Below are 26,678 nucleotides of genomic sequence, written 5' to 3' on the forward strand. Positions count from 1 at the left end.
TGAAAGGGTTAATGTATGAGGGCATTTGATGTTTCTGGGGCTGGAGTTTAGAAGAATGGGGTCATGGTGGTGGTGGTGGATCTCATTGAAACCTATTGAATATTGAAAGGCCTAGATACAGTTGACGTGGAGAGAATGTTTTTTTTATATAGTGGGTGGGGAGAGTCTAGTACCAGAGGGCACAGCTTCAGAACAGAGGGGCATCCATTTAGAACAGAGGTGAGGAGGAATTTCTTTAGCCAGATGGTGGTGAATCTGTGAAATTCATTGCCACAGACCGCTGTGCAGGCCAAGTCATTGGGTATATTTAAAGCGGAGGTTGATAAGTTCTTGATTAGTCAAAATGCCAAAGGTTATGGGGTTAAAACAAGAGAATGTGGAAGAGGGATAGCAAATCCATCAGGGAATGGTGGAGCACAGTCGATGGGCTGAATGGCCTAATTGCACTCCCATGTCTTAATGGTGATTAAAGAAACAAAGTCACAGTGGTAGAGGATTTGAATGATTTTCTGTTCAAACAGAATAAACACAGACCAAGAGCTTAACTCCTCTCCCTTTTATTTATAAGGTTTAAAATGTACACAAATAACAACCATATTAAATTGCATTGTAAATAATGTTAAATAGTAATCAGGAATAGAGAACTGTACATTAGACATCGAGACAGTAGGCCAGAGAGCACTTTTCTTTAAAAAAAAAACATCGGGTGGTGCGAGGGCATGTCAAACCATTCTACATTTCAGCCAAGTTCACATTTTGATGTTTCCCCGAGACTGGGTAGAATCAGCTCCCATGGGGAAGCCAAGAAAATTACTGCCGGTAACACAAATTGTCAAACTAACAACGTTACAAGAGTTCCTTTATTGCAGATATTGTATTATACTCAGAGATTAAAAACTGGTATGCTCCCCTCAAACAGTTAAGTCATTCTGTATTACCGATGAAGTGTATTGCTCCATTTCAAATTACAAACAGGATTTCTAGTCTTGCTCGGCACCTAACTAGTCGGGCTGTGTCAGATCAGGCAGGAACAATTACATGCTGCAAATGGGCTCAAGTTTGGGGAGTGATTGTAAATGAACCAAGCTAGAAGTCTTGAAGTCACTTCTCATTAATTCTCTTAATGTCTTGCCAATAGCCAAAGTACAGACACGTACACACACACATTCAGAAGGCAATTTGCAATAAATACATACACAACATGGGCTTGTTTTGCCATTACTCTCCTCTTACTTGGACCAATACAGGCACCATGCCTGGTGTTAATCATCAGTAACACAAACAGCAAGAAAGCTGCCTTGCAAAAACTGGATCCAGGTTTCAATGCCATTTTAATCTTCAAGATACTAGAGCACAGGACTGCTTTTCTGAGGGAAGCAGTTAATGTCTAGTGGTAGCAGAACTTGGCAAAGACAGATCAGAGTTGTTTGATCTTTGTCAGATCTGAATTTGGATACAAGATTCAGTAAGAAAGCTTTAAACAAAAAAAAACAACACTCAATAGCCAGTCCACCAGAGAGAACATCCCCTGAAATCTGGTCGGATTTAACACTGCTCCTTCAGAGCGAAGGGACAAAATTCAGAATGTACTAGAGACTGAATCTAGTTATAGTCCACCAATAAGTGAACGTATATAGGAATAATCCCTAGCCAACCACCCGCACTCTGTGCACAAATTAAAACTATGTTACACTGTTTAACATCAGTACTAAGAAGCAACAGTTTTCACTTTACAATCAAAAATTTACTATTTACACAAATACAAAAAAAATCTCAAAAAAGTTATTCATGAAATACCAATGTTAAAAAAAATACACAGGGAAATAACTTAATGTGTATTAAATACAAAACCATGTCATTCAAGGGGGCTGTTAGCATCAGTGAAGAGTTAACCTAACAGAGTTTACAGGACTGAAGAAAATGCCTTTTGATTATATATTTGAGAAGAGGAGGCAATGGGCTGCCAAACAGTAGGGGCAAGAATAGCAGGTGAGAATTTTGAGACTAATCTATATTTTTTTGCTTTTACATCGCATCGGACTTGCCCCCTCCGAACTAAACTTGTCTAATCTTTTCTTTTCCCTGAGCACCTTTTGTGGATGTACCCCACCAGTCAAATTCACACCTCAGACCCTGGGTTGGCAAAAGCCAAATAACTTTGGTGTTGGGCAACTTGGGTGAGGTTGTAGAACATGGGAGAAACAAAAATGAAAAAGCACACCAACATGTAAACAAAGATGCAATCATATTGATTTTTGTTTTTGCTTAGTGTAGATTGCTTTAAAAGGTGGCTGTGGTATAAAAGAGGACCCTGCTAAGTTTTGATGGACTTTACTGTGATAAAGTAGGTCAAAAAGTGGTCACTTTTTCCCATTATCTGCCCAACCCAAATAAAGATGCTTTTTGATTTCAAGTAAGCATGTTCAGTTAGCACACAATGTTTGCCACATTCAACTTTGCTTGCCTGCAGATGAATCCAGAGCTTTGACACATGTTATTAAGGGAGGGGAACATGGGCTAGCCAGAGGCTTCCACAAGAAAATGGTGGCAATCCATTTTTACAGGCAGAGGGGTGCTGGTGGCCAGAATCAGACAGTATTAGAAAATGCCTTTTAGGTTTCTGGCTGCCAAACTCACAAGGATTTCACAGAACACTAAGAAAACACGCACTCAGTGGTTATTGACACACTTATACCTGGACTGGAAAATTGGAGTAAATGACTGCATTTTTTCCAAAACTTCACTGTGCCAAAGCTGACAAACAGAAGCATGATGCATTCCTTTGAATAAAACTAAGTAAAAAAAAAGGTAAAGACCCTCAACTGCATCAAAGAGAACTTATTTTTGTGAATTTTGGCAGGTTTCCTTCTCCTCACTCATCGCTGCACTCCCACCTTCTGCTGAAACTGGTCTTTATATTTACTTATTAGTACCGTGCAGGCAACTGTTTAAAAAAGATCGTCAGCCACATTTTCAAATGGTTAGTGTCTGTGGGAAATGGCTGTCAAAGCTGAGAAGCCATTTTAAAAAGGGAGGACTCATCAACTATCTTTTTTGGGGGGGGTGGGGGGAAGGCACAAGTTCCAAGAGTGAGCCATTTATGTGGTTGGCAACAAACATGGGAGTGGCAAATGAGATTTAAGCAGTCAATGCTACATTTACAGCTCCACCAACAGATTCCCAAATGACTTTTAGCAATGTGAAGCAACTTTTCCCTTGCAGGTTTTTGTTTGCTTAGTGGTGCCCTTGTAGGCACGATGCACTTGGGCAGTTGAGTGTCCAGCTACAGTTACAGAGGACTGGCAGGATAAGAACAAAGGCTCGCCAGTTTGTTTTGAATATATATTTCAGATCATCTGTCATAGTTGCATTAAACCTAGATTTACCCAATAGTAATGCAGACATGATGTGTGGGGTCAAAAAGACACTTGAAGAGAGAGAGAGAGAGAGAGAGAGAAAATTCAACTCCCAGCTAGCCCTCTTTCTAAAACACTGCTACACAAAGCTTTTGTAACCCCTAAAATCATCAATGAGGGGAATTCAAAAGGGGTTTAAGGGGGTGTGGGGAAGAACAGGGCACTGACACTTTACACTGGATTAGAAATGTCATGTCCCTCACACCTCTGATCCTTTCTGGAAGGAAAGACAACAGAACACTTTAAAAAATGAATGAAAAAATAAATCCATACCCTTTTCAGAAATTAGCCCAATGCGGTCCCAAGTCACTGATCTTGGCAACACACAAATACAAGATATAGTTGACATGAAAAGGACAGGCAGCTCTGATTTAACAAACCCATTTTAATGAGTGTTTGATGAGTAAGAGATTTTTCTTTCCCCTTTTGTGCACCAAGTGCTGCTTTAAAAAAAATCACAACTGATTTTATATATACTTTTAAAAATATTAAGTTTCATCACCCTGGATACAGATTTAAAAAAAACTAAGTTTCAATACTTACAAGGAGTGACAGAGTGAATATTATTCAGAGGGAAGGTTCATTCTGGAAAGGAGGTCCCAAAAGAAATGCATTATTTACAGGAACCTACAAATGCGACTTGTAAATGAAGGGGGTTGGGGTAAACCCAAATTCTACTGACATCATGCCACACGAAGTCTACTGCAGCCAACAATTGCATTGGGTGCTAGGTTTACCCATTTAAATTCAGCTGCCCATTTTCCTTTTAAGAACTAATATGAGCATACTTGACATTTCAGAAATCAGGACTGCTGTAGGTTACAAAAGAATTTTTTTTTCCAAATCTGTGTTTTCCTCTTCCTCTCACCTCTCATCTTTAATAAAGTCTTGGGAAGCCATCACACCGTCAGCAGAAAGATGGAGAAGGCAAGACAATGGTAACTGGCCACCATTATAGAGGGGCAAGCACGAAGCCCTTGACTACTTGTAGACTGGAGGCCAAGCTTCCTTTTGCAGGGGTGGAAGGGGCAGTCAAGGTGAAATCCGGGGTTTTCTTCTGGATAAAGAAAACCCCAAACAGGGGTGAGAAAAAAAAACTGTATATAATAAATCTGAGGTGATTGACAAGATAATTGCAAGTATGTTCAAACTGAAATTGAAGTCCTGCTTTCCCAATTCTCACACAAGTAAAATACTGGGTCAAGAGCCTTGTTCCAATATCCTCCCTGAAAATCTGTTTGCAGTGGTCAGTGTTGGAAATGTTGTCCTATCATTGGCAAAAGTCAGCGAAGGAACCTGGGAGGGAAAAACAGATCACCATTAGAGGCAGAGTAACACTACACAGAAAAAGGGCTCTTTGGCCCAAATTGGGTCCATTGAGCCACTGCCATTTGTCTACATTTGGTACATATCCCTCTGCACCTTCCCTGTCCACGTACCTGTTTAAAGCTGCAATTGCATCTGCCTCTACCACTTTCTCTGGCAACATGCGTGAAAAAGCTGCCCCTCAGCTCCCTTTTAACTTGCTCCCCTCTCGTGTTCTCTAGTTTTAAACTTCCTCTTTCTGGGGAGAAAGGATATTATCTATGTCCCCTGTGAGTTTAGGCTCTGCAAGGTCATCCTCAGCCTCTTGCACTCTAGAGGGGTAAAAAATCCCAGAGGTGCAACACAACAATCATTTGGAAGTCACATTTGAGTTCACAAACTGAGAACCCTTGAACTGCACCTGCTGGCCAAGTATTAGTCTAGAAATGGCAACTGCATACAGTGAATGTACAACACCGACACACACTCAGTGGCCACTTTACAGGCAACTTCTGTACCTAATAATCTGGCCATTGAGTGTACATCTTCGTGGTCTTCTGTTGCTGTAGCCCATCCACTTTGAGGTTCAACGTGTTACGTTCTGAGATGCTCTTCTGCACACCACTGATGCAACGTGGTTATTTTGAGTTACAGTCACCTTCCTGTCAGCTTGAATCAGTCTGGCCATTTTCCTCTGACCTCTCTCATTAACAAGGCAATTTTGCCCACAGAACTGTCGTTCACCAGATATACTTTTTTTTGTTTCTCTCACCAAACTCTAGAGACTATTGTGCATGAAAATCCCAGTTTGAGATACTCAAACCACCCTGTCTGACACCAACAATCATTCCATGGTCAAAGTCAGTTAGATCACTCTCCCCCCCGCCCCACCCCTACTGAGATATTTGGTCTGAACAACAAGTGAAGCTCTTTACCATGTTTTTATGTGTTGAGTTGCTGCCACACGATTGGCTGATTAAATACTTGCATTAAGGTTTACACGTGTACCTAATAAAAGTGGCCACCAAGTGTAGATCTGCCCGTTTTGGTCTCTGCTGTTCCACTAACCACAATAATTTCCATCTACATTAAACGGAGGGAAAATCCCACAAAAACTTGTGGGAAAAATTATGGAACCAAGCTCAGCATGTTGCACTTAAGTTCACTGTGTAGATCTGAGCAGCTGTGATTCATAGCCAGTTTCCGTCCTAAATTGCAAGTTGCATGCTGCAGCAGGAAGGATCAAGTTAAACACTTGACAGCGTGGGTAGCATTGCAATGAATAATTTGCAAAGTGGAGTCATTGCTGCTCTGCTATTAGAAGCCCTAGATTGCAAGGTTTGGGAGCATTTGCTCCCTGACACAGTCTCTCCAGTGTGCAACATGCATTTCTCTCTGGGTGTCGGACCTTCTGTTATCATTGATGGATTAAATTATTCCTTTAGCAAATTTTCAAACTTTGTTCTTTCTTCGAGGTGCTTGGATAAAAGGTCAGAGGTTCAACACATCCTTTGGAGTGATTAGAGATCGAGAATTTAAAAAGCATACTCAGCTCCTCCCAGTGCTAACCAACCAGCATCTGCTGAGCCAAAGAGAGAATGTACAAATACAAGTAACAGTCACTAATTCTGTTCAATGGCCGTGAGGAATATACAGTAAACAGAGGCGAAAGCCAATAATCTTAAGGTCAAACACGAGGAAATCTGCAGATGCTGGAATTTCAAGCAACACAGATAAAAATTGCTGGTGAACGCAGCAGGCCAGGTAGCATCTATAGGAAGAGGTACAGTCGACGTTACAGGCCGAGACCCTTCATCCTGAGTACAGTCGACATTTCGGGCCAAGACCCTTCGTCCTGATGAAGGGTCCCGGCCCAAAATGTCGACTGTACCTCTTCCTATAGATGCTGCCTGGCCTGCTGCTTTCATCAGCAATTTTTATGTGTGAATCTTAAGGTCACCTCATCAAGTGGAGAGCTTGTACCTGAAGCCAGGGGTACATCAAGCTAATAGTTTACTGTTTGACAAATCGTTTACTCCACATTCAAAGAAATTTGTCAGTGCACTCCTCCCCACAGAATGAGAAGGATCTGTTAGAGTATGTAGGGCAATGAAGAGGTACAGAACATGGTTACGTGCCAAAGGAGAGACATTCGCACAAAAACACTGCAAAATCCTGAAGTGTACAGCACATAAATATCCCATTATGTCTTAATTAGTAATGTACTGTGTATCTACTACCTACAGCTCCACAAACCTACTAACCTGCGCTTATGCCAAATGGAAGCCTCTTCCACCCCAATTCATTGAGCTGTGAACATATCACTAGTGTTTAGTTTATATTGAAAAGGCACTTGCTTAGAAATTCACTGGAATGCTAAAACAAGCACTACAAAGTTTGGAGGGGGTTAAGTTGGAATGGTGAATGCATTCCGACAGCCACTTACCTGCTCCTCTAAGGATATTAGTCACTTTGCCAGATGTTCAAAGGGCATGCTGGTCTACCAAAAAGATAATGGTCAGCATCACTATCGTTCCATCACAAACCAAGAGAGCTCATCCATTTAATTCAAAACAAGTGATATTAATTCCGCTAACATTATCATACTAGACCAGGGAGCCCAACCCTTCCTTTTGTTCTTAACACAACCAGCCCCCACAAGGCAAAACAACACACACTTGACAACACAATGATCAATTTCATTCACCATATACATGTATTCAGAATTTGCTGTAGTGTGCTGGTGTGATACACAATGAAAAACATCATTCAATAATGATAAAGAATAATATAAAAAATAAAATTAGTAATTTAGGTATGGGTATGAAATAAAATTTGCATAAATACATAAACACCAGCATGTACTTACAATGTAAGCAGCATTATAAAAAGTCTCTACAGTGCATTGCAGTGACTGGGGTAATAGAGAGGGGCGTATGTGGTAACTAGAATGACTGACCAGGCTTTGTTTTAATAGTCCTGCAGCACTTCCAGCAGGGAGCTTTAGGAAAAGGTAGCTTTGCAGTTTGGGTAATGTCCACAATGATTATTTCTGCCCTCTTCTTTGTCCTGGACACATACAAGTCTACTAGACTTCATGAACAGGCTAGTGTACATACAAGGGCACTCTCTTGTGGGCTTGTATTAGAACTAGTCTGGGTTCTAGTTTGCCAAATTATTGCAGCTTTCACCAATCTATATGAAACTTTGCCAACATCCAAAGAATTCTGTTCTCCACCCTAAAGCTTGTGTTACTCAGCCTCCAGACAGCTCAAGACTGAGCTCTGCTAGAAGTCAAACGCTAAAAGATGATATAGTGATCAATAAGCAGAGGAACAGAGAGAACAAAAGCTGGGCAAATGCCCCTAACTACTGCCTAATGAACTATGCTGTGAAGGACCTGCTCTTGACAATGGACAAGCAGTAGCTGAACACTCCTGTCAGGATAGAAGTACTAGACAGAGTCTGGGTGATGACTGAAGGGTTGGTGCCAAAGAAATAATGCATTTTTGGTTGAGGAGGAAACAGTAAAGAGGAACCAAAGGCCTTTCCTGCATGAACAACGATCTTTGTATTATGAAGCCTGTTCCCTCCTTTGTTGCAATATTACCCATCACCACCAGAGGCTCTCAGAGAGCTGTGAGACTGGCAGGCCGGGTGTTTAATTATTAGTTTTGAGGAATTCACGCCTGACATGTTATCTACTCAATCAAATGTTTACCTTCACTCTGCTCTCCCTGACAGGGGGAATACTGCCTTAACAAAAATCAGAGGATTAAAGAGAAAACAGTATACCCTGTTCATGAGCAAGTTTTAGCTTTGTATTGAGTAACACACAAAATGATGGAGGAAACTCAGTAGATCAGGCAGCATCTATGGGGAGAACTCTTTATTCCTTTGCCAGACCTACTGAGTTCCTCTAACAACTTGTGTGTGTTACTGTGGATTTCTAACATCTACAGAATCTCTTGTGTTTAGCTTTCTACTGGTGACTCAGATGGCCAAAAGCTCAGTAGTTATATTATTGGCTCTACAGAGGATAGTGGAATAGTTCAAACACTCTGAAGATGTGCCCTCACATGGTCTAACACTAGCACTAACACACACAGACCCCTGTAAAAAAAAATAGTGAACTCTTTGCAATTACCCGATTTTCTGTATTAATTACTCATAAAATGTGGTCTGATCTTCATCAAGGTCATAATATACTAACAATCTGCCTAAACTAATAACACACAAACAATTGTACTTTTCAAGTCTTTATTGAACACATTGTTTAATCATTCACAGTCCAGGTTGGAAAAGGTATGTGAACCCTTGCATTTAATAACTGGTAGAACCACCTCCACCAAACATTTCCTGTAGCTACTAATGAGACTTGCACAATGGTGAGGAGGAATTTTAGACCAGTGGTCCCCAACCACCAGGCCGCAAACTACCGGAAACGATACGAGTCAGCTGCACCTTTCCTCATTCCCTGTCACGCACTGTTGAACTTGAACATAGGGTTACCAACTGTCCTGTATTTGCCGGCACATCCCATATATTGGGCTAAATTGGTTTGTCCCATAACGGGACTGCCCTTGTCCCGTATTTGCCCCGCTAAGGTAGAGTGCTCCTATGAAACCTTTCGTGCCGAAATGGCGTAAAGCGAAGAAGCAATTACAATTTATATGGAAAAAATTTTTGAGTGTTCCCAGACCCAAAAAAATAACCTACCAAGTCATACCAAATAACACATAAAACCTAAAACACTAACATATAGTAAAAGCAGGAATGATATGATAAATACACAGCCTATATAAAGTAGAAATAATGTATATACAGTGTAGTCGGGAAGATGAAGGCAAAACTGATTTGTGGGGGGAAAAAAAAAAATCGGCACGTACGCACATGCGCATGTCACGCATGCACACACAGGTGCCCGCGCAAGGCTTCATGGTCATGGTAGTCTTCGCTGGGGTAAAGTGTCCTGGGATTTGACTGCTACTTTTGTCCCTTATTTGGGAGTGAGAAAGTTGGCAACCCTAACTGTAAAAGACATGTTGAGGTGAATTTAACCCTACTTGAACACCCCCCCCCCCAACCGGTCCGCAAGAATATTGTCAATATTAAACCGGTCCGTGGTGCAAAAAGGGTTGGGGACCCCTGTTTTAGACTATTCCTCCAAACAAAACTTTTAGTTCGTCAATATTTCTGGGATACTATGCATGGACAGCTCTGCTCAGGTTATGCCACAGCATCTCAATTGCATTAAGGTCTAGATTCTGCCTTGGCCATTCCAAAACATGAATTTTCTTCTTTTTAAATAATTCTGTTGTTGATTTCCTCATGTTTCAGATCTTGTTGCATCACCAAGCTTCTCTTAAAGTTTCAGGTGACAGACCACTACTCTAACATTCTCCTGTAAAATGTCTTGATACAAATTTGAATTCATTGTTCCCTCAACTCTTGCAAACTGTCCAGGCCCTGAGGCAGCAAAGCAGCCCCAAACCGTGATGCTCCTTCTACCATACTTCACAGTTGGGATGAGGTTTTGGTGTTGCTGTGCAGTGCTCTGCCCCCACCAAACATAACAGTGTGCATTTCTGCCAAAAAGTTCAACTTTTGTCTCATCTGTCCACAGAACACTGTCCCAGAAGTGTTGTGGAATATCCAGATGGTCTTTTGCAAACTTAAGACATGCAGCAATGTTTTTTTTGGAGAGTGGTGGTTTCCTCCATGGTGTCCTTCCATGAACACCATTCTTGTTCAATTTTTTTTTATATATAGCAGACACATAAACAAAGACTTCAGCAACTCTAGAGATTTGTGCGGGTCTTTTGCTGTTACCCTTGGGTTCTTTTTCACTTCCTTCAGCATTGCACATTGTGCTCTTGGTGTGATCTTTTCAGGACGTCCACTCCTTGGGAGAGTAGCAACAGTACTGAATTTCCTCCATTTGTAGACAATTTATCCTACTGTGGATTGATGGACACTCAGGTCTTTAGAAATGTTTTGTAGCCTTTTCCAGCTTCATGCATCTCTACAATTCTTCTTCTAATGTTCTCTGAAAGTTGTTTTGATCGAGGCATGGTTCATGTAAGCAGATCTTTCTTGAGAAGAGCAGGCTCTGTCAGTAACTGACTTTGTGTGTCTTTTTTTTAAAAAAATAGGGATGGGCACTTCAAAAACCCACACCTCCAATCTCATCTCATTGATTGGAACACCTGACTCAAAATAGCTTTTACAGAACACATTACCCCAGAAGGTTCACATGCTTTATTGAACCTAGAATAGGATTATTTAAATGGTGTACTTGGTATTAATAAGAAGTAGAATTGTTTGTATGTTAGTTTAGATTGTACTTGTCTATTATTATGACTTAAAGATTAAACCACATTTTATGAGTAATTATTGCAGAAAACCAGGTAAGTGCAAAGGGCTCACAAACTTCTTTTTGGTAAACCATCTTGAATCTTGAGTGTCTGGATCACTCTGTTGAGGCGGTGGAGGCAGATACATTAGGGCATTTAAAAAGCTCTTTGATAGGCACCTGAATGATAGAAAAGTGGAGAGTTAAATAGAAGGGAAGGGTTAGATTAATTTTACAGTAGGTTAAATGGTAGGTTGTGGCCTTAAGGACTGTAATGTTCTATGTTCAAATGCTAAAGGGAGAAGCTAATTCAAAGGGACACTGGCATGAATCCCAGAGACAGACAGAATGCCAACTAGTTTCTCGTAGGAAGGGGATATTAAGGGAAGCACTTATGGCATTAGATCACTCAACCATTCATGGTCATTAAAGCAGATGAATAAATTCACTTACAAACTGATCAAAGAGTCAGAATATCACTGTGGTATTCTGACTAGTAACCCAGCCTCATGCACGAAATCAAAACCACTTTACTGCAGTGTCAAGTTGCCAAGCTCCCACGTAATCTTCAACCTCAAAATGAATCAGGTGGGTGGTAAAGCACAGGGAATGAGAGAGGGAACCAGTCTCACTCACCTGGCTTCAGCACCTAGTCAGTGAAAGCAGAGGTATGCAGAAGTACCAGTAAACTGTGAACTCGGGTGGGAAGCAAAGTGCATACCTGTGATACAGAAATGCGTGACACATCTTGCCGTGCTGTAAGGTCTGAGGATGAAACGTTGGCCGGAGCACCTCTGTGCAGCCTCATGCTAACCTTGCGCTCTCGTTCGGCTCGGGATATGGGTCTTGGTGAGGTATTTGCTGCAACAATAAGAGGGCTTTTTGTTAAGAAGCATTCTCCACATACCTTTACGCTGATAATAAGCAGATAGGGGGTGGAGGTCTTGGCTGCGATCGCTGGTTCTTGGGCACCAGTTATAATCTCTATAAAACCATTTCAGAATTGCGTATATGCCTTGGAAACCTTACAAACCTTAGAAATGCCTAAGGTATGACTGATTTAATATTAAGTGATTATCAAAATGGGATTATCGATTATCACACATGCCTTGGAAGACTTATAGATCTTAGAAATACCAAAGGCGTGGACTCTCTAGAAGCACAGTCTGATCTATTTAACAAAGATTTAATGTGCCCTAAGCTCCTCGAAGCTGCATGCATTCTGCTGAGCTACCACATCACATGTACACAACGTCTCTAAAGCACGTGTTCTTTTAAATGGCATTACCGACAGTGAGAATCAGATTTAATATCACTGGCATATGATGTGAAATTTGTTTTTGCAGCAGCAATATATAATAATAACTATAAGTTACAATTATACATACACACCTAGCCAAAACAAAAGAAAAACCAGAGGTAGTGTTCATGGATTCATTGTCTATTCAGAAATCTGACGGTGAAGCAGTAGTTCCTGAAATGTTGAGTGTGCGTCTGCAGCCTCCTTGGCGGTAGCGATGAGAAGAGGGCATGTTGTTTTGAAGGTGTCTTTGGTGGTGGGGAGGCTAGTGCCCATGATGGAGCTGGCTGAGTTTGCAACTTTCTACAGTTTTACCCCAATCCTGTGTGATGGACTGCACTGAGCTCTGAGGTATGTTCACTGCCTTTACGATGGTCTTGTACCCTTCCCCAGATTTGTGTTTCTCTATTATCATTTCCCTGACTATGCTCTTTTGTCTTCATTTCAGTCTAGTTTGTTGAAAATCTTTTTGAAAACCATACTTTTGGACAAGAGACAGAGAGACACAGAGAATTTATTCTTATGAATTTGTTGAAAATGTGATCCTCCAATTTTCTACATCAATAAATTTGGGCGAGTTGGTGAGGTAATGTACAGTGTTGCATCTGAGGAAAGTTAGCGTAGTAATTACAAAGAGGGTGAATACTTCTTCAGCTTCACAATTTGTTTTTTTAATTTTTAGTATACTGTTGACATGTTTTAGAATTTTTCTTCTGAGTTGACATGACACACTATGCTTTGTAGATGAGCTCAAAAATCCTACTTCAATAACATTATAAATTTAGAAAATGAGAGTAAAATGTGAAAATAGTTGTGGAGGCTGCATGTGTAACAAGCTGCTAGAGAAAATGGTTGAGACAGGTACAGTAACAACTCAAAGAAATTTAGACAGAGAGATGAATAGGAAAGGTTTAGAGGGAGGGGTCAAAACCAGCCAAATGGGACTAGCTGAGACAGTCTCTCAGTTCAAAGGCCCTGTTACCTTGCTATATTGCTCCACAAGTGTGGCAGTAAGGCACCCACCAAAACTGAGGTCAATGATACGAGTAGGAAAAACAAACCCTGATTCACACTGACAAAGGCAAGATTGAGAGCCCCATGACATAACTGCAGGAGCTCCTCAGGTCAATGACCAATGCCCAACTACTTCAGTGACCACCTTGCTTCTATCAGCAGGTCAGATCAGAACAAGGATATTTGCTGACGACTGCGATGCATCAGCGAAGGAGCCAGACCTCAGTAACAGTCAGGCATGGAGCAAGAAACAATTGAGGTACTGTACTCAGGGGGATGAAAGGAATGGCTGATGTTTTGGGTCTAGACCCTGCATCAGGACTGAGAATAGAGAGAAAATGGCTAATACGAGGAGGAGCAGGGGAAAAGCGAGACAAGACGGAGAGTCTAACTACCTTCTATTGACTGTGAGTGACAATGCCACCACTTAGCTTTCCACCACAGGTAAAAATCCTCAGCATCACATCCTCTGACACCTTGGTTCTGGACCCTGTATCCAAGGAAGGATGTGCTGGCATTGGAAAGGATCCAGGGGAGGTTAACAAGGATAATCCCAGGAATGAAAGGGTTAATGTATGAGAAGCGTTTGATGACTTTGGCCCTGCACTCACTGGAGTTTAGAAGAATGGAGGGGGTGGGGGGGGAAATCGCATTGAAATGTAGTGAATATTGAAAAGCCTAGATAAAGTGGATGTGAATAGGATGTTTCCTATACTGGGGGAATTTAGGACCAAAGGACACAGCCTCAGAAACGAGGGACATCACTTTAGAACAGAGATGAGGAGGGCTTTCTTTAGCCAGAGAAACAGGGAGAAAGCAGGAGAATTGGATTGAGAGGCAAAATAAATCTGCTTTAATTGAATGGTGGGGCAGACTGGATGGGCTGAAGGGCCTGTACTGTCCTGGTTCTATTTTCTAACACTCCCAGTGCTTGAAGTTGGACACAAATGTCATCAAGAAAAAGAACAATAGGTGAAAGCTGGAACACAGAAAGAGTTTCTGGTATTTAGGTTATAGAGAAGGGAAAACAAACAGGGCAAATGGATTAGTGAAGGATAAAGCTTTCACCAAGTGACCTGATAGAGAATGGATGGAAGCTACAGCAAGACCTTTTTTTCTATTTGTACAGTTTCTCTTCTTTTGCACATTGGTTGCTTGTCAGTCTTTTGTTTCTGTGTAGTTGATTTTATGTGTTTCTTTGTTCTACCATGCATACCTGCAAGAAAATGAATCTCAGGGTAGTATTTGGTTACATATACACACTTTGATAACTAATTTACTTTGAACTTTGAAGAGTACTGCCATACAACACACATAAAATGCTGAAGGAACTCAGCAGGCCAAGCAGCATTTGTGGAGGGGAATAAGCAGTGTACATTTCAGGTCAAGACCCCTGACCAGGACTGGAAAAGAAGGGGAAAGACCATTGTAATGCTGATCAGATTCGTTAATGCAAGCTCAGAACAAAAGGAGGAACCAGAGACTAAGAAAAGAACCAAAACCAGATCATTGGTTGCACAAAGCCAAGCCTTCAGTGGTCAGAAGCTACATCTGCTTCTACTGAGGAGAAAAAAAAAAGATCAAATTAACCAAATGTACTCCAGAACAAATCGTAAAAATTTGTATGTGTTTACTCTTGGCAAGTTTCCAGCGATGGCGGATGCCCGAAGCGCACAAGTATTTCATATACACTGCAGAATGAGGACACGATATTTTTGGTCAGATTTGTCAGCTAGAAGTTATGTTTAAGATTCTCAGAGCAGCCGCAGAATGTGGATGCAGTGTTGTCGCTAGTGGAGTACAGGCAGCCTTCTCTGAGGATCATCACCTTGTCGTGGTGCAGAGGCCTGTGAGTTCCTGAGGTCCTGAGACCAAAGCCGCCTGGAGCCCCTGTAAGGGTCACCCTGGCAGTGAGGTTCCAGACAAAGAGCGATCCAACCATGACCAGAACCGTGCAGCTGGCGAAAGGTGACGACACACCACAACGGCAGTGAAAGCAGAGGAAGGCTACAGCACCGTCCCCTCACTTTCCATGCCACAGGACCCTGACCCTGACCCGTCAAGGATCATGTGGTGGCTGCCTGTGCATCAGCCTCCCCTTGTTAAACAAGGTCACACACAGCCGTTCTCCATTAAGAGATTAACCCCTTGGAGAACATCACACTCAACTCCAGTGATGCTATTATCATCTGCTGATGAAGCTAGGATTTAAATAGCAAAAGAAAATAAAAGTGTTTTTTTTTGCGATTCACCTTTGGTAATAAGGATTGGTTTTGATATGGAAAGAGTGGCCCTGGTTTTTGAACTGGATAAAGAGCCTGCTTCCTCCTGGTGGATCAGGAGGACCATTCGATACTGCACCAAAGAGTCCACCTGCACTACAACAGATAGTACTGCACACTTTGGCTACAATGCCATGGATGGATTACACAGCACACCTGCATAATGTAGGTCATGTTTGTAATAACTGTGATTAGGAATTTCACCTCAAAGGCAGCCTGCTCTGCTTTAACACACCTTTATATAACTTGAAGTTTCTTAGGAATGTAGCTATCAAGTTAAAGCAGAGTGCCACATACAAACTCTGGATTGACTCTGAATTTTGTGTGCAAGTGACTGAATTTCTAGCACCTGCAGAACATCATGTTTAAATTCAAGCAGAACTACTCATATATAAATGGGCAGACCTCACATGGACAGAATAAATTTTGAACAGGCAGTTCAAGTAGTGGACAAGAAATTGTTCAACTACGTGAACTTCACCAAGGGTCTGACCAGATGGCCCCGCCAATTCCATGCTATTTCCAATGGCTGGAAAACAACTAGGAAGGAATAAACACGTTGCAGGAACTCAGAAGTTTAGACAAAACCTGTGGAGGGAAAGGGACAGTCTGCAACCTTTACCTATACTGAAAGGAGGGGAAATATCCAGTATAAGCGAAGGGGGCGGAAGGGCAATAAGAGCTGGTAAGCTGTCCAGGTGAGGAGTGGTGACAAACAGATGGTGGAGGGAGGAGAAAAACAGCAACAGAAGCTGGGAGGCAAAGGGCTTCAGATGATGGGGGAGGAAGGTGGAGCATGGAACTAAATAAGGGAGGTGGACTGGGCAGATGGAGATGGAGATGGGAGGCACTGAATTAGAGATGTTATAGAATAGGAAGCTATCATTTCACCAAATTGGTATTGAGTCCAGGCAAGCAAAATCCAGCTAGCTCCTTCTTGCACTCTCTAGCCAGCCCCACAAAGCTCTTACCTTTCACATTGCAGCTAGCTCCCTTTTGATCTCTACAAGCAATCTGCTCAAACGCTGACCACAGTAAGACATTTCATAAAACCAAGAATTAGAGCCAAGACTTGAACCAGCAAGGTTAGGAAACATCCCCACCTGCTGGGAGAAGTTTGGAGCTTTTCCAGAAACAGCTATTGATACTGGACCAATGGTTAATGTCTTTATCAATGAATAAGAACATTAAAGGGATATATGAAAGAAGGAATGTGCAGAGAATCAGATCAAGGACCATACAAATGGCAGAACTGGGTTGAAGGGCTAAGACTTGACCTTGCACCGATGACTAGATATGGAGCTTGAGCGTGCTCAGAGACAAATGAAGGAATAGCCAAACCTGGGAATAAAGAGCTGCAACTTTACTCTACCAAGTGGGGCAAGATACCTACCAGACTGCTGGGCACGAGTGGCCTGCGTAGGGAGGACTGTGTCTTGTCCATTCCGTAACCGGTTGCCAACTGCACCGGCTCCTGTTCCGGGTGGGAGAGCTCGTGTTGCCGAGCTGCGTGTCTGCACCACACGTTCTTCCCGCTCGTGCTCTCTGCGTTCACGCTCACTTTCCTCCGGGGTACGACCTGCGCCCTGGGAAAAGGAAAAGGCTGTTGGTATTTCTTGCATGAAAATACCATTTACTGAGTAGGTGAAAGAGAAAATGGCAGCAGGACAGTCAGCTCTTAACCTTGATCATGGCCGACCACCAATCTCCATTCTGTTCCCACCTCGTCATATCCCGTCATCAGTTAACATTAATACACATCCACTTCCTCCTTGAAATGATTTGGCTTCTCCCTGTTTGTGGTAGAGATACCCACAGCTTCACCGCTCTCTGGGTGAAGAGATTTCTCCTTGTTTTAGTTCTCAGTATCATTTCCCATATTCATTGTTATGACCTCTGGCTCTGGACTCTCCAGCCATTTGCAATATCCTCCACACATAATATTGCTGGGAGAACTGCATCAGCTTTGATGACAACTCCGATTATTCTTCAAAATTTCAGTGACAATGAGCCTAATCTCTCCGCATCCATCAATTCTTCCACTCTTTCCACACAAGCACTTTTTTCCCCTCCAGATAAAAGGAATTCTAAATTGCAGACAGAACTCCAGGTGGGGACTCAGCAAGGCTCTGGACTCTGGCAGTGAGATATCTTTACCCCCAAACAGCTTCTTGAATGAAACACCTTTCCCCTAAATGTGTGCTGCATCTGAACAGTTGGTTTAGGTGATGGGGACACTTCATTTCCTCAGTCTGTTTAAGATATTCCTTTACTTTCAGAACTAAAAAAGGACAATCACTCATTTATCCATGTTAAGCTGTCCCATTGAAGCCACTTTCCCAGCACTCATGGCTCTCATTCCCCAGAATTTAGAGATACTACATTGATTAGCTGCAGACCAAGCTCTGATCCCCATGTGATCTATGTGGAAAATAGCCACTTATTCCTGCTTCCCTTATCCCATCTTCAAATGATTCTCAAATCTCTATGTATATTACACCTATTCCCATGTGCCGTGGAGATGGAGGGAAATGGAGAGTCAGCAAGCTGTGCTCAGACCCTTTATCTAAACTGAAAGAAAGGAGGGGAAAGGAAGGGCTTGCTATTCTCCCTTATTATTTGTTATACCTTCATAACACTAGTGGATTTGGCAATCCCGGCTTCACTATCATAGTGGGAGGTGGACTTTGCAACAAGAATAAAATTAGAATAAGGACAAAGATTCCATGACACTGACTGATCAGCAAAATTCCAAAAGTGGAGACTCAAGGATATGGAATCTGGAGCAACAAACAATCTGCTGAAGGTACTCATCTATGGGAGGGGAAACTAACTAGCATTACGGGGTGAAATCTCTACAATTTCTCTCCCCTCTGCTCAGTCCTTCCAACAGACTGTTGTTGCTCAAGTTTCCAACAATTAATTTTTACCTAAATCAAACAGCAAGTTAAAATGATTAGGAAGGTTGCATTCAAAACAAATAATCTTCTTCTAGATACCACTTCAACTCTGCCATGGACAGTCCCAAGCCCAGCTGTGAAAGGAGGAGCACTGAGCGTGGGGCAAGCAACCCCATCACGTAAAAACCCAGAGCTACAGAAACGTCAACAGAAGATCAAGGATCTTCGAAGATGGGTTACGCCTGGGGGCAACTTGAAGAATGGCGTAGGACAGAGGATTCTGATGAGTTTCTGTCGGCAGCCTCTGCTTAAGAAGAAGAAACCACTTTAGATGTTCACTCCTTTAGCTCTTGCAACTGATCTTAAACAAATGTGACCGAGGAAATCCAATTTCACTCTTCAGACTCAGCTCTTTTTGGATCTCAGCAGACGGCCTCAAAATATTTAATTATCAAATCAGTCCCAAGCACAATAAACGTATATACACTTAAGTGAACTTTCATTATAGTATATAAAAAAAATAGTAAAACCTTCAGTTTATTGATATGGTGCTTTTTCATGAGCTCAGAATGTGAAGCACTCTGCCTCACCACTAACCGACACAGATCAGTATTATTGTGTGACCATTCTCTATAAACAAATAAAAATAACCCGAACATTGGTTAATGGATAAATATTGCTCAAGTCACCGAGGGAACTAGCCTTGACTTCTGTTTAATGTTTCTTTCCCCTTGGAAAAATGGTGATACAGACAGAACACCTGTGTAGACCACCAGGATGAGTCCTGTGCTTCACAACTTGAGGTTGCAAGTATACTGAGGCAACTTCATCATTATTGTGGCAAGCACCAAATCGCTAAAGACAACTAGATCCTTTAAATCTGCAATCATTAAACTCAAACCAGACACCACCACTTGATTTTAGTACAGCATCCAAAAATCTATCCATCTTTGCCTTCAATATACTTGGCAGCTGAGCATTACAGGTCTGCAATGCCTGTAAGGAACAAGATATCTCATATCTCCTTATTCTGAAGGCCATGCACTCTTGTTAAGGATTTCCTGATCAATCCCTCTCAGTGCCTTGGGTGGCTCAATGAAATTACCCTTTCACGTTCCTCTGCTCCACAGAACATTGGTCAATCATAAGCAAGCCTTTCCTAATACAGCACAGAGAAAAGCTTTTTGGCCCAACTGGAACATGCTGACCACAGCATCCTCCCTGCTAGTCCCGGTTGCCCATATTCGTCCCATAACCCTCCAAGCCCCTCCCCTCCACGTACCTAGCCAAATGCCTCTTAAATGTCGCAATTATGCCCACCTCACCCACTTCCTGTGGCAGCTTGTTCTAGGTACTCACTACCCTCTGTGTCAGGGTTACCCCTCAGGTCTCTTAAATCTCTCCCCTCTTTTCTTGTACCTGTGCACTCCAGCTCCGGACTCCCCAAGCCTGGGCAAAGAGACTGTCCACCTTATTCATGGTCCTCATGATTTTATAAACTTCTATGAGGTCACACCCTCATTCTCCTGTGCTCCAGGGAGTAACAATCCACTGTGACCTACCTCCTCCTATAGCTCTGGAAAATCCATGTGCATGTAAAATATTTGGGGGAAAAAAAAGCTGCAATATCATACAACTCTTAAAAATGTATTAAATTGCTCTTTTACATCTACCATTCAGATAACATTCCCAGCACCCAAGTTTACGTGCACTTACAAACTTCAGCATGTTCCAATCAAAGACGTAGTCGTATGAGAAGCCCTGTCGGTGGAAAAGGTTCCTGAAAAGCTGGCGCAGGTACGAATAATCAGGCTTGTCGTCAAAACGCAAGGAGCGACAGAAGTTCAGGTAGGTAGAAAACTCAGCTAAGAGGAAGAGGGAAAAAAAAATTAGGATCATAGAAATAACGAAAGACGACTGATTAGCCAAGAAACACTGGGTTGACCAATGGTCAGTGGCAGATGTCACAAGAGTTGTTAAGTCACAAGCAGCATTACTTATGTCTGGAGAAAAAGTGATGTCTGCAGACTTGATTCAGAGCTTTGAGGTTCTTCGCTACCTCACTCACTGACATACAATCATTTATTTCAACTGTAAAAAAGGCAAGTTGCTTTACAGGAGTGAAAACTAAATTCCTCCGGTTGAGATCCAGGGAAACTGAGCAGCAGGACGTGGTTGGATTACGCAGAATTTGGGTTAGTTGAGCTGGAAGCAAAAGGAAGTGGGTTTAAAGAGGAAATAAAATGCAAGAATGCAAAAAGAAAAACAAAAGGAGAGCCTTTATAAAATCTGTAACAGATCTCATAATCCTGCTGATTTTCATCACCATATTCTAATCACAGGAGAAAAGGAGAAGTTGATGAAAATGTTACCCAAAGTATTTCACCAGATGCAGATCCACAGGTCAACATGCATGAAGCAAGTTCATCTGCAGGCACTAGGGACACAATTTACTGGGAATTGAGGCCTGTCATCACCAAGGGAAACTAAGGCATGTTTAAACACAGCAAGGAAGGAACCCAATCTTCTTCAGATGCAGTGTGCACCAACTCAGTGGTAGCTGATAGAGAAAACACTGATGGAAAAATTAAAACAGGACTAAACATCTGTGATCCAAAGGACATTTGTGTTATACCGAAAGCAGGCCAATGCATCAGGACGGGCAAGACTAGTGCAGATTTTACCAGAGCTTTCAAAGTAATGGGATTCCTAAGGCAGACATACAAAAAAAAGGAATCATCTGTATAAAATATGGTACATATACAAGAGGCTTTATTTCACCAAGCCACAGCTCAGCTCTACCTATTAATGATCTTAAGAAATTTGTAATAGAAAACAAGTTTTTGTCTGCCGTATCAGAATACCTGGCCACCTTTGTGTTCACTGATGCTAGGTTAAATGTGTCACAAAATGCTTAGTTGAGCAAGCTGCCAGCCTGGCAAGATCTGCTAATATTTATAGAGTGTTAAGGAGCGCAGCAGAACATATGAAAACTTGAACTGGGGTAATAGCAAGCCAATAATATGACAGGTCACTTGAACTGTGACACAAGCCACTGTCTTGGGAGTACAGGACAGAGTACTGATTCAAGACACCTGAATTCACCGTTTAATGTGCCTCTATAATTCTGAACAAGTATATGCATTTTACATGATATTGTGGCAAGTTAGAGAAAGTCAACGGAATCTAGTCCTTTACATGTATTGAGTGTAATAGCATGTGTGCGTACATAGCACTTTCTCTGTAATACTATCTGCTTTTGATTATTGGTTTCCCTTGCACTACATCATTGCACCGTAATCAAATGGATATGTAAAGATGGCATACAAGACAAAGTTTTTCCACTGTACCTCAGTACAAATGACAATAATAAAGAGAATTACCAAAATGAGAACAGAATGCAAAGGAGGGAGGAAGTATCAGCATTTTAGCTTCCGTTTAGTCTATAAAACTGCTCCACAATATGTTTTGTAGGCTCTTGATTAGTGAGGACATCAAAGGCTATGGGAAGAAGGCACAAAGATGGGGTTGAGAGCCATGATCAAATGGCGGAGCAGAAACTGATGGAGTGAGCGACCTAATCCTACTCCTATGACTTATGGTCTTGTGAAGTGGCAGCTGGGTGTAGATTCAAAGTCAACTATGACAGCTCCACCTATCCAACTTTACAGGCACAGCAAACAAATGGACTCCACACGGTCTAGTGGAATTGACAAACAGTCCCTTACTCTGGTGAGAGGCCAAAACAATTTTAAAGCAGCATGAAACAAAATCCACTCCAAAATACTAGGAAGAGGGGGGCACTCACACGGATAGCTCTTGCACAAAACTTCGATTGGAGTTGACATCTTTTTCTCACTGATGCGCTCGTACTTCTGCCGTTTTGTCGCTGCTTTCAGTCCCTGCCATGGCAACGAGCCCAAGTTAAAATACATCAGGACGTAACCCAGTGACTCCAGGTCATCACGGCGACTTTGTTCTGTGGAGATTTTTTTTTCATTTAAAAAGTCAGGAGCTAAGATTTACTTGAGAGAGTTACTAGCAATGGCATTAAGGGATTCTCTAAATTCACTAACCCAAATGCTTCTCCCAAGTATCTCTTAATTTTCCTCAAACATTACTGCACAAAACTTTACTGCAACAGTAACCTCAATGGCCACTTTATTAGGTACACCTATACACCTCCGTGTTGATGCGAATATCAATCATGTGGCTGCAACTCAGTGCACAAAAGCATGCAGACATGGTCAGAGGTTCAGTTGTTCAGACCAAGCATCAGGATGAGAAACAAATGGGATCTAAGTGACTTTGACCATAGAATGATTGTTGGTGTCAAACAGGGTGGTTTGAGCACCTCAGAAACCACAAGGATTTTCACACACAAATCTCTAGAGTTTATAAAGAATGGTGAAAAAACAAAAAAAGAACATCCAGTGAGCAGCAGTTCTGTGAGGAAAGATGCCTTGTTAATGAGAGGGCAAAGGAGAATGGCCAGACTGGTTCAAGCTGACAGGAAGGTGACAGTAACTCAAATAGCCACATGTTACAACAGTAGTGTGCAGAAGAGCGTCTTTGAATGCACAACATATTGAACCTTGAAGTGGATGGACTTCTGAAGACACCAGGTTGAAAGGTGTACCTAATAAGTGGCCACTGAGTGCATGTCCAGTTGAGGTGGCCTGCTCTTTGCCATAAGTGATCACGGATTCCTCCCTCTCTGTGCCCATCTCTCCCTCTCATACGAGCTCCCTCCCCCAGTCATTGGAGATACAATTCTCTACTACAACCTTTGCCCAATGCTGACACAAGAGAATGCAGTAAGACAGAACAAAAACTGCTGGAGGAACGGTGTAGGGTTTCAACCCAAAATGACGATTTCAGCCCCACTCCACAGATGGTAACAGACCCTTCCAGCTCAGTGAACCTGTGCTGCCCAATTATACCCATGTGACCAATTAACCTACCAACTCTTATGTCTTTGGCAAGGGAGGAAACCACAGCACCCTGAGGAAACTCATGCAGTCATGGGGAGAACGTAGACAGCGGTGGGAACTGAACCCGGGTTTCTGGCGCTATAGAGTATTATGCTAACCACCACGCTATCGTGCCACCTACTCGACCAAGTCCTGATGAAGCCTGAAATGCTTGCTCTTTGTTCAATTCCACAGACACTTCCTGCTCTGCTGAGTTCCTTCAGCATTTTGTGTATGTGTTACTCTGGGTTTCCAGCATCTGCAGAATCTTATGTGTTTGGGATACTCAACCTAATGGTTTGAAAATCCTCCAGAGGTTTGATTTTTGCTCAAAGTTACCGCCAGAAACTGCAACCCCACTTTCTGTGCAGGTACTAGGATGCGTAGAGTTGCCATTTACTCACCAATGCCCAGATGGGTGTTGATGGAGGCGTACCGAGCTGTGCCTGTCAGGTTTTTGTTTTCCCGATAAGGGATATGCTGGTGAGTCCGTGCATCGCGATACTTTTTGGCCAGGCCAAAGTCGATGATATAAACCAGGTTCCCCTTTTTGCCCAAGCCCATGAGGAAGTTGTCTGGCTTAACATCGCGGTGGATGAAGTTCTTGGAATGAATGTACTCAATTCGACTGATCTGAGAGTGGGGAGTGAAGAACAGGGAATCATTAGACAGACATCAGATCTGGTTTGCTACACTTGACAGATGCTCTTTTAAAAAGGGAGTCATCACAGATACTCTTAATTTACTAACAGCCTATTTACTAATTTCCTTTTCCATTAACATTTTAGAGTTTTGATTATTTTCAACATTCACTTCCAGACTGCCATCTGTAATGACTTTGTTTTAAAATTTCTATTATGCCATACTGCATGTTTTCAGGACCCGAGTTATAGGAGAAGGTTGAAGCCTTCTGGCATGGTGGCAGCGCAACTGGTTACAGCGGCTTCTATGAGGTCAACAAAAGGTGCTATCGTTATACTTAAATGCAAGTCTAATAATCACAAGACCCTGTTATGCGTTAAGAACTCACAAGTACCTCAGGCCTACACCATCAGTAAGTTGCTTGCTGGCAGAGGTAATGAAGGAGCTGAGCTGTCCGAGTTGAAGGAAGCTCACGGTCGAATAGTGCATAGCTTTTCTTGTGATCACAAGAGCCCTGTGGACATTGTTAATCTGGTACGCCACAAGTTCGATTTGCTGATTTAACTGGATGTGAGTAGGAGCGGATGGAGAAGGCCTAGCCCTCAGCTGTAGCGAGGACTAGGCCTGAAGCCACAGTGTCATCTGTTTACATCACAAAGCCATTGCGCTTCACTGGAGGCGGTGTGGCACAGTGTCCGGAACGGAGTCAAAGCTGCCCTCCCTGAGTTTCGCTCACCAGAAGACAAACTCTGTTGAGGCCGGCTGCGGATTTTTTTACTGGCCATCAATGGACTTGGGCCACAAGCTGCAGGGTCATTTGCTTTTCAGCTGCCGGAGCAGAGGCATCTGAGCTGCTCCAAAGGGGTGGCGTGGCAGTTGTGGCCACTGAAGATTTAATGTGGACTGAGGAGTCTGGACTATATATTTGTCTGGTTATATTTTTACTAATGTTCTATATGTGCTTGTATAGGCAAGGACCGGGCCTTAAAGACATGGTGTCACCTAGCGGGTGTTGGGAGCCAGTCCGCTGATGACATCAGTGTGGAGTGGTTCTGGACTATACATAGTTTCATATATGGTGAAATGACAATTAAATGAATTGAATAGGTTAGGACTTTACTCCATAGAGTGTAAAATTGAGGGCAGATTTGATAGAAGTACACAAAATTATGAGGGGTACAGATAGGGTAAATGCAAACAAGCTTTTTCCACTGAAGTTGGGTGAGACTAGAGGTCATGGGTTAATAAGGGTGAAAGGTGAAATGTTTAGGGGAACATTTCCACATTTACACTCAGTTGGATCTTTTGTTCTCTGCAATGTTGTATTAATACCCTCTCACCACCATTCTTTTTGTTATTTAATTTCCCCTATCTTCCACTCAATCACAGACCTTTTCTCCCCCTCATTCCTCAAGTTCTTATAAGCAGTTTTCTCTCTCAAGTGCTGCTTAAACCTGCTGTGTATTTTCAACATTCATTTTCAGACTGCCATCTGTGATGGAGTATCTTCGTTTTGTTGTGCTGCATCCTTTCAGGAACTGACTCCACTACAGTTCCTCACTGGTCCCATGAATTCTGTCTATCACTTTTCCAAATAGTTCCTTATTTACAATACTACTTTAATTTTTGCTGGGTCAATGAGAGCTGGAAGCTGCCGGGTACACCAAGAGAAGAGAAAAGCAATGGTCATCTTTAAATTCAACACTTTAGGTACAAGAATCTACCTTGAAGCAAATGATAATTGCACTGTTATAGGATCGACGTGGTTAAACTGTTAAAGAGTGCAAAGAAGATTTAGAAGGGCACTGCTGGGATTAGAAGGCCCGAGTCTCAAGACTATTGGGAGAAGTTGACAGGGCTAGGTCTTTATTCCTTGAAGTGTAGAGAATCAGGGGTGACCTTATAGAAATATTTAAAATGGCACCATGGTAATATAGTAGTTAGCACAACACTCTTACAGCTCAGGGCGCTGGAGTTCAGAGTTCAATTGTGGTGCCCTCTTCAAGTACTGGTGTGTAGGATGGCACAAATGATCAAGGGTGCCATGTTGCAGATAGCTCAAAAATATTACTCTTCTTCTAGATGCACTTCTTCTGAACTGCGATCAATCGTAGCCTGTAATTTCCCTTTTAAGGAAGCACTTTTGAGCCGACTAAATGACCTTGCATTTTTGTGATCTTCTGGAGCATTTGACATACTAGACTCTCAAGAATGTGGCAATCACTGGGGGTGCATGCTGCACCAATGTCCCACTGCAGAAGTCAAAACCCGTGATCAGCTCTATTACCCTACGCTGATTAAAAGTGTTGAGCAAGATTAAAATTGTTTGTTTTTTGCAACATGTGTTCAGCGCCATCTGCCAGTGGTTGACCGGTCTCCCTCTCTTATCACCACTATCATCACGCCAGGTCGCTAGATTCAGGAGCAGTTTTTGGCCCTGGAGCCATCTGGCTCCTAGACGGGAGCTTCACTGTCCTTGATACTGAACTGG

The 26,678-nt window shown here is 42.3% G+C and overlaps 1 protein-coding gene across 2 annotated transcripts in view; it reads right to left on the reverse strand.

Annotated features, from left to right (window-relative positions):
- Nucleotides 1-541: 541 nt before the first annotated feature.
- The window catches only part of LOC140204986 (casein kinase I), a 65,662-nt gene continuing 39,525 nt past the window's right edge, over nucleotides 542-26,678 (reverse strand). The window contains exons 5-11 of one of the 2 annotated variants that reach the window (XM_072272031.1): nucleotides 23,950-24,178; nucleotides 22,381-22,551; nucleotides 20,289-20,437; nucleotides 17,066-17,258; nucleotides 11,798-11,937; nucleotides 7,168-7,216; nucleotides 542-4,712 (exon numbers count right to left, since the gene is read on the reverse strand). In XM_072272031.1, coding sequence (XP_072128132.1) covers nucleotides 7,205-7,216; nucleotides 11,798-11,937; nucleotides 17,066-17,258; nucleotides 20,289-20,437; nucleotides 22,381-22,551; nucleotides 23,950-24,178 — 894 coding nt within the window. In that variant the 3' untranslated portion in view covers nucleotides 542-4,712; nucleotides 7,168-7,204. Of the gene's footprint in view, nucleotides 4,713-7,167; nucleotides 7,222-11,797; nucleotides 11,938-17,065; nucleotides 17,259-20,288; nucleotides 20,438-22,380; nucleotides 22,552-23,949; nucleotides 24,179-26,678 lie in introns of both variants that reach the window. The other variant, XM_072272030.1, reaches the window with a different exon arrangement.

This window comes from Mobula birostris, chromosome 11, assembly GCF_030028105.1.
Source record: "Mobula birostris isolate sMobBir1 chromosome 11, sMobBir1.hap1, whole genome shotgun sequence".
NCBI lineage: Eukaryota > Metazoa > Chordata > Chondrichthyes > Myliobatiformes > Myliobatidae > Mobula > Mobula birostris.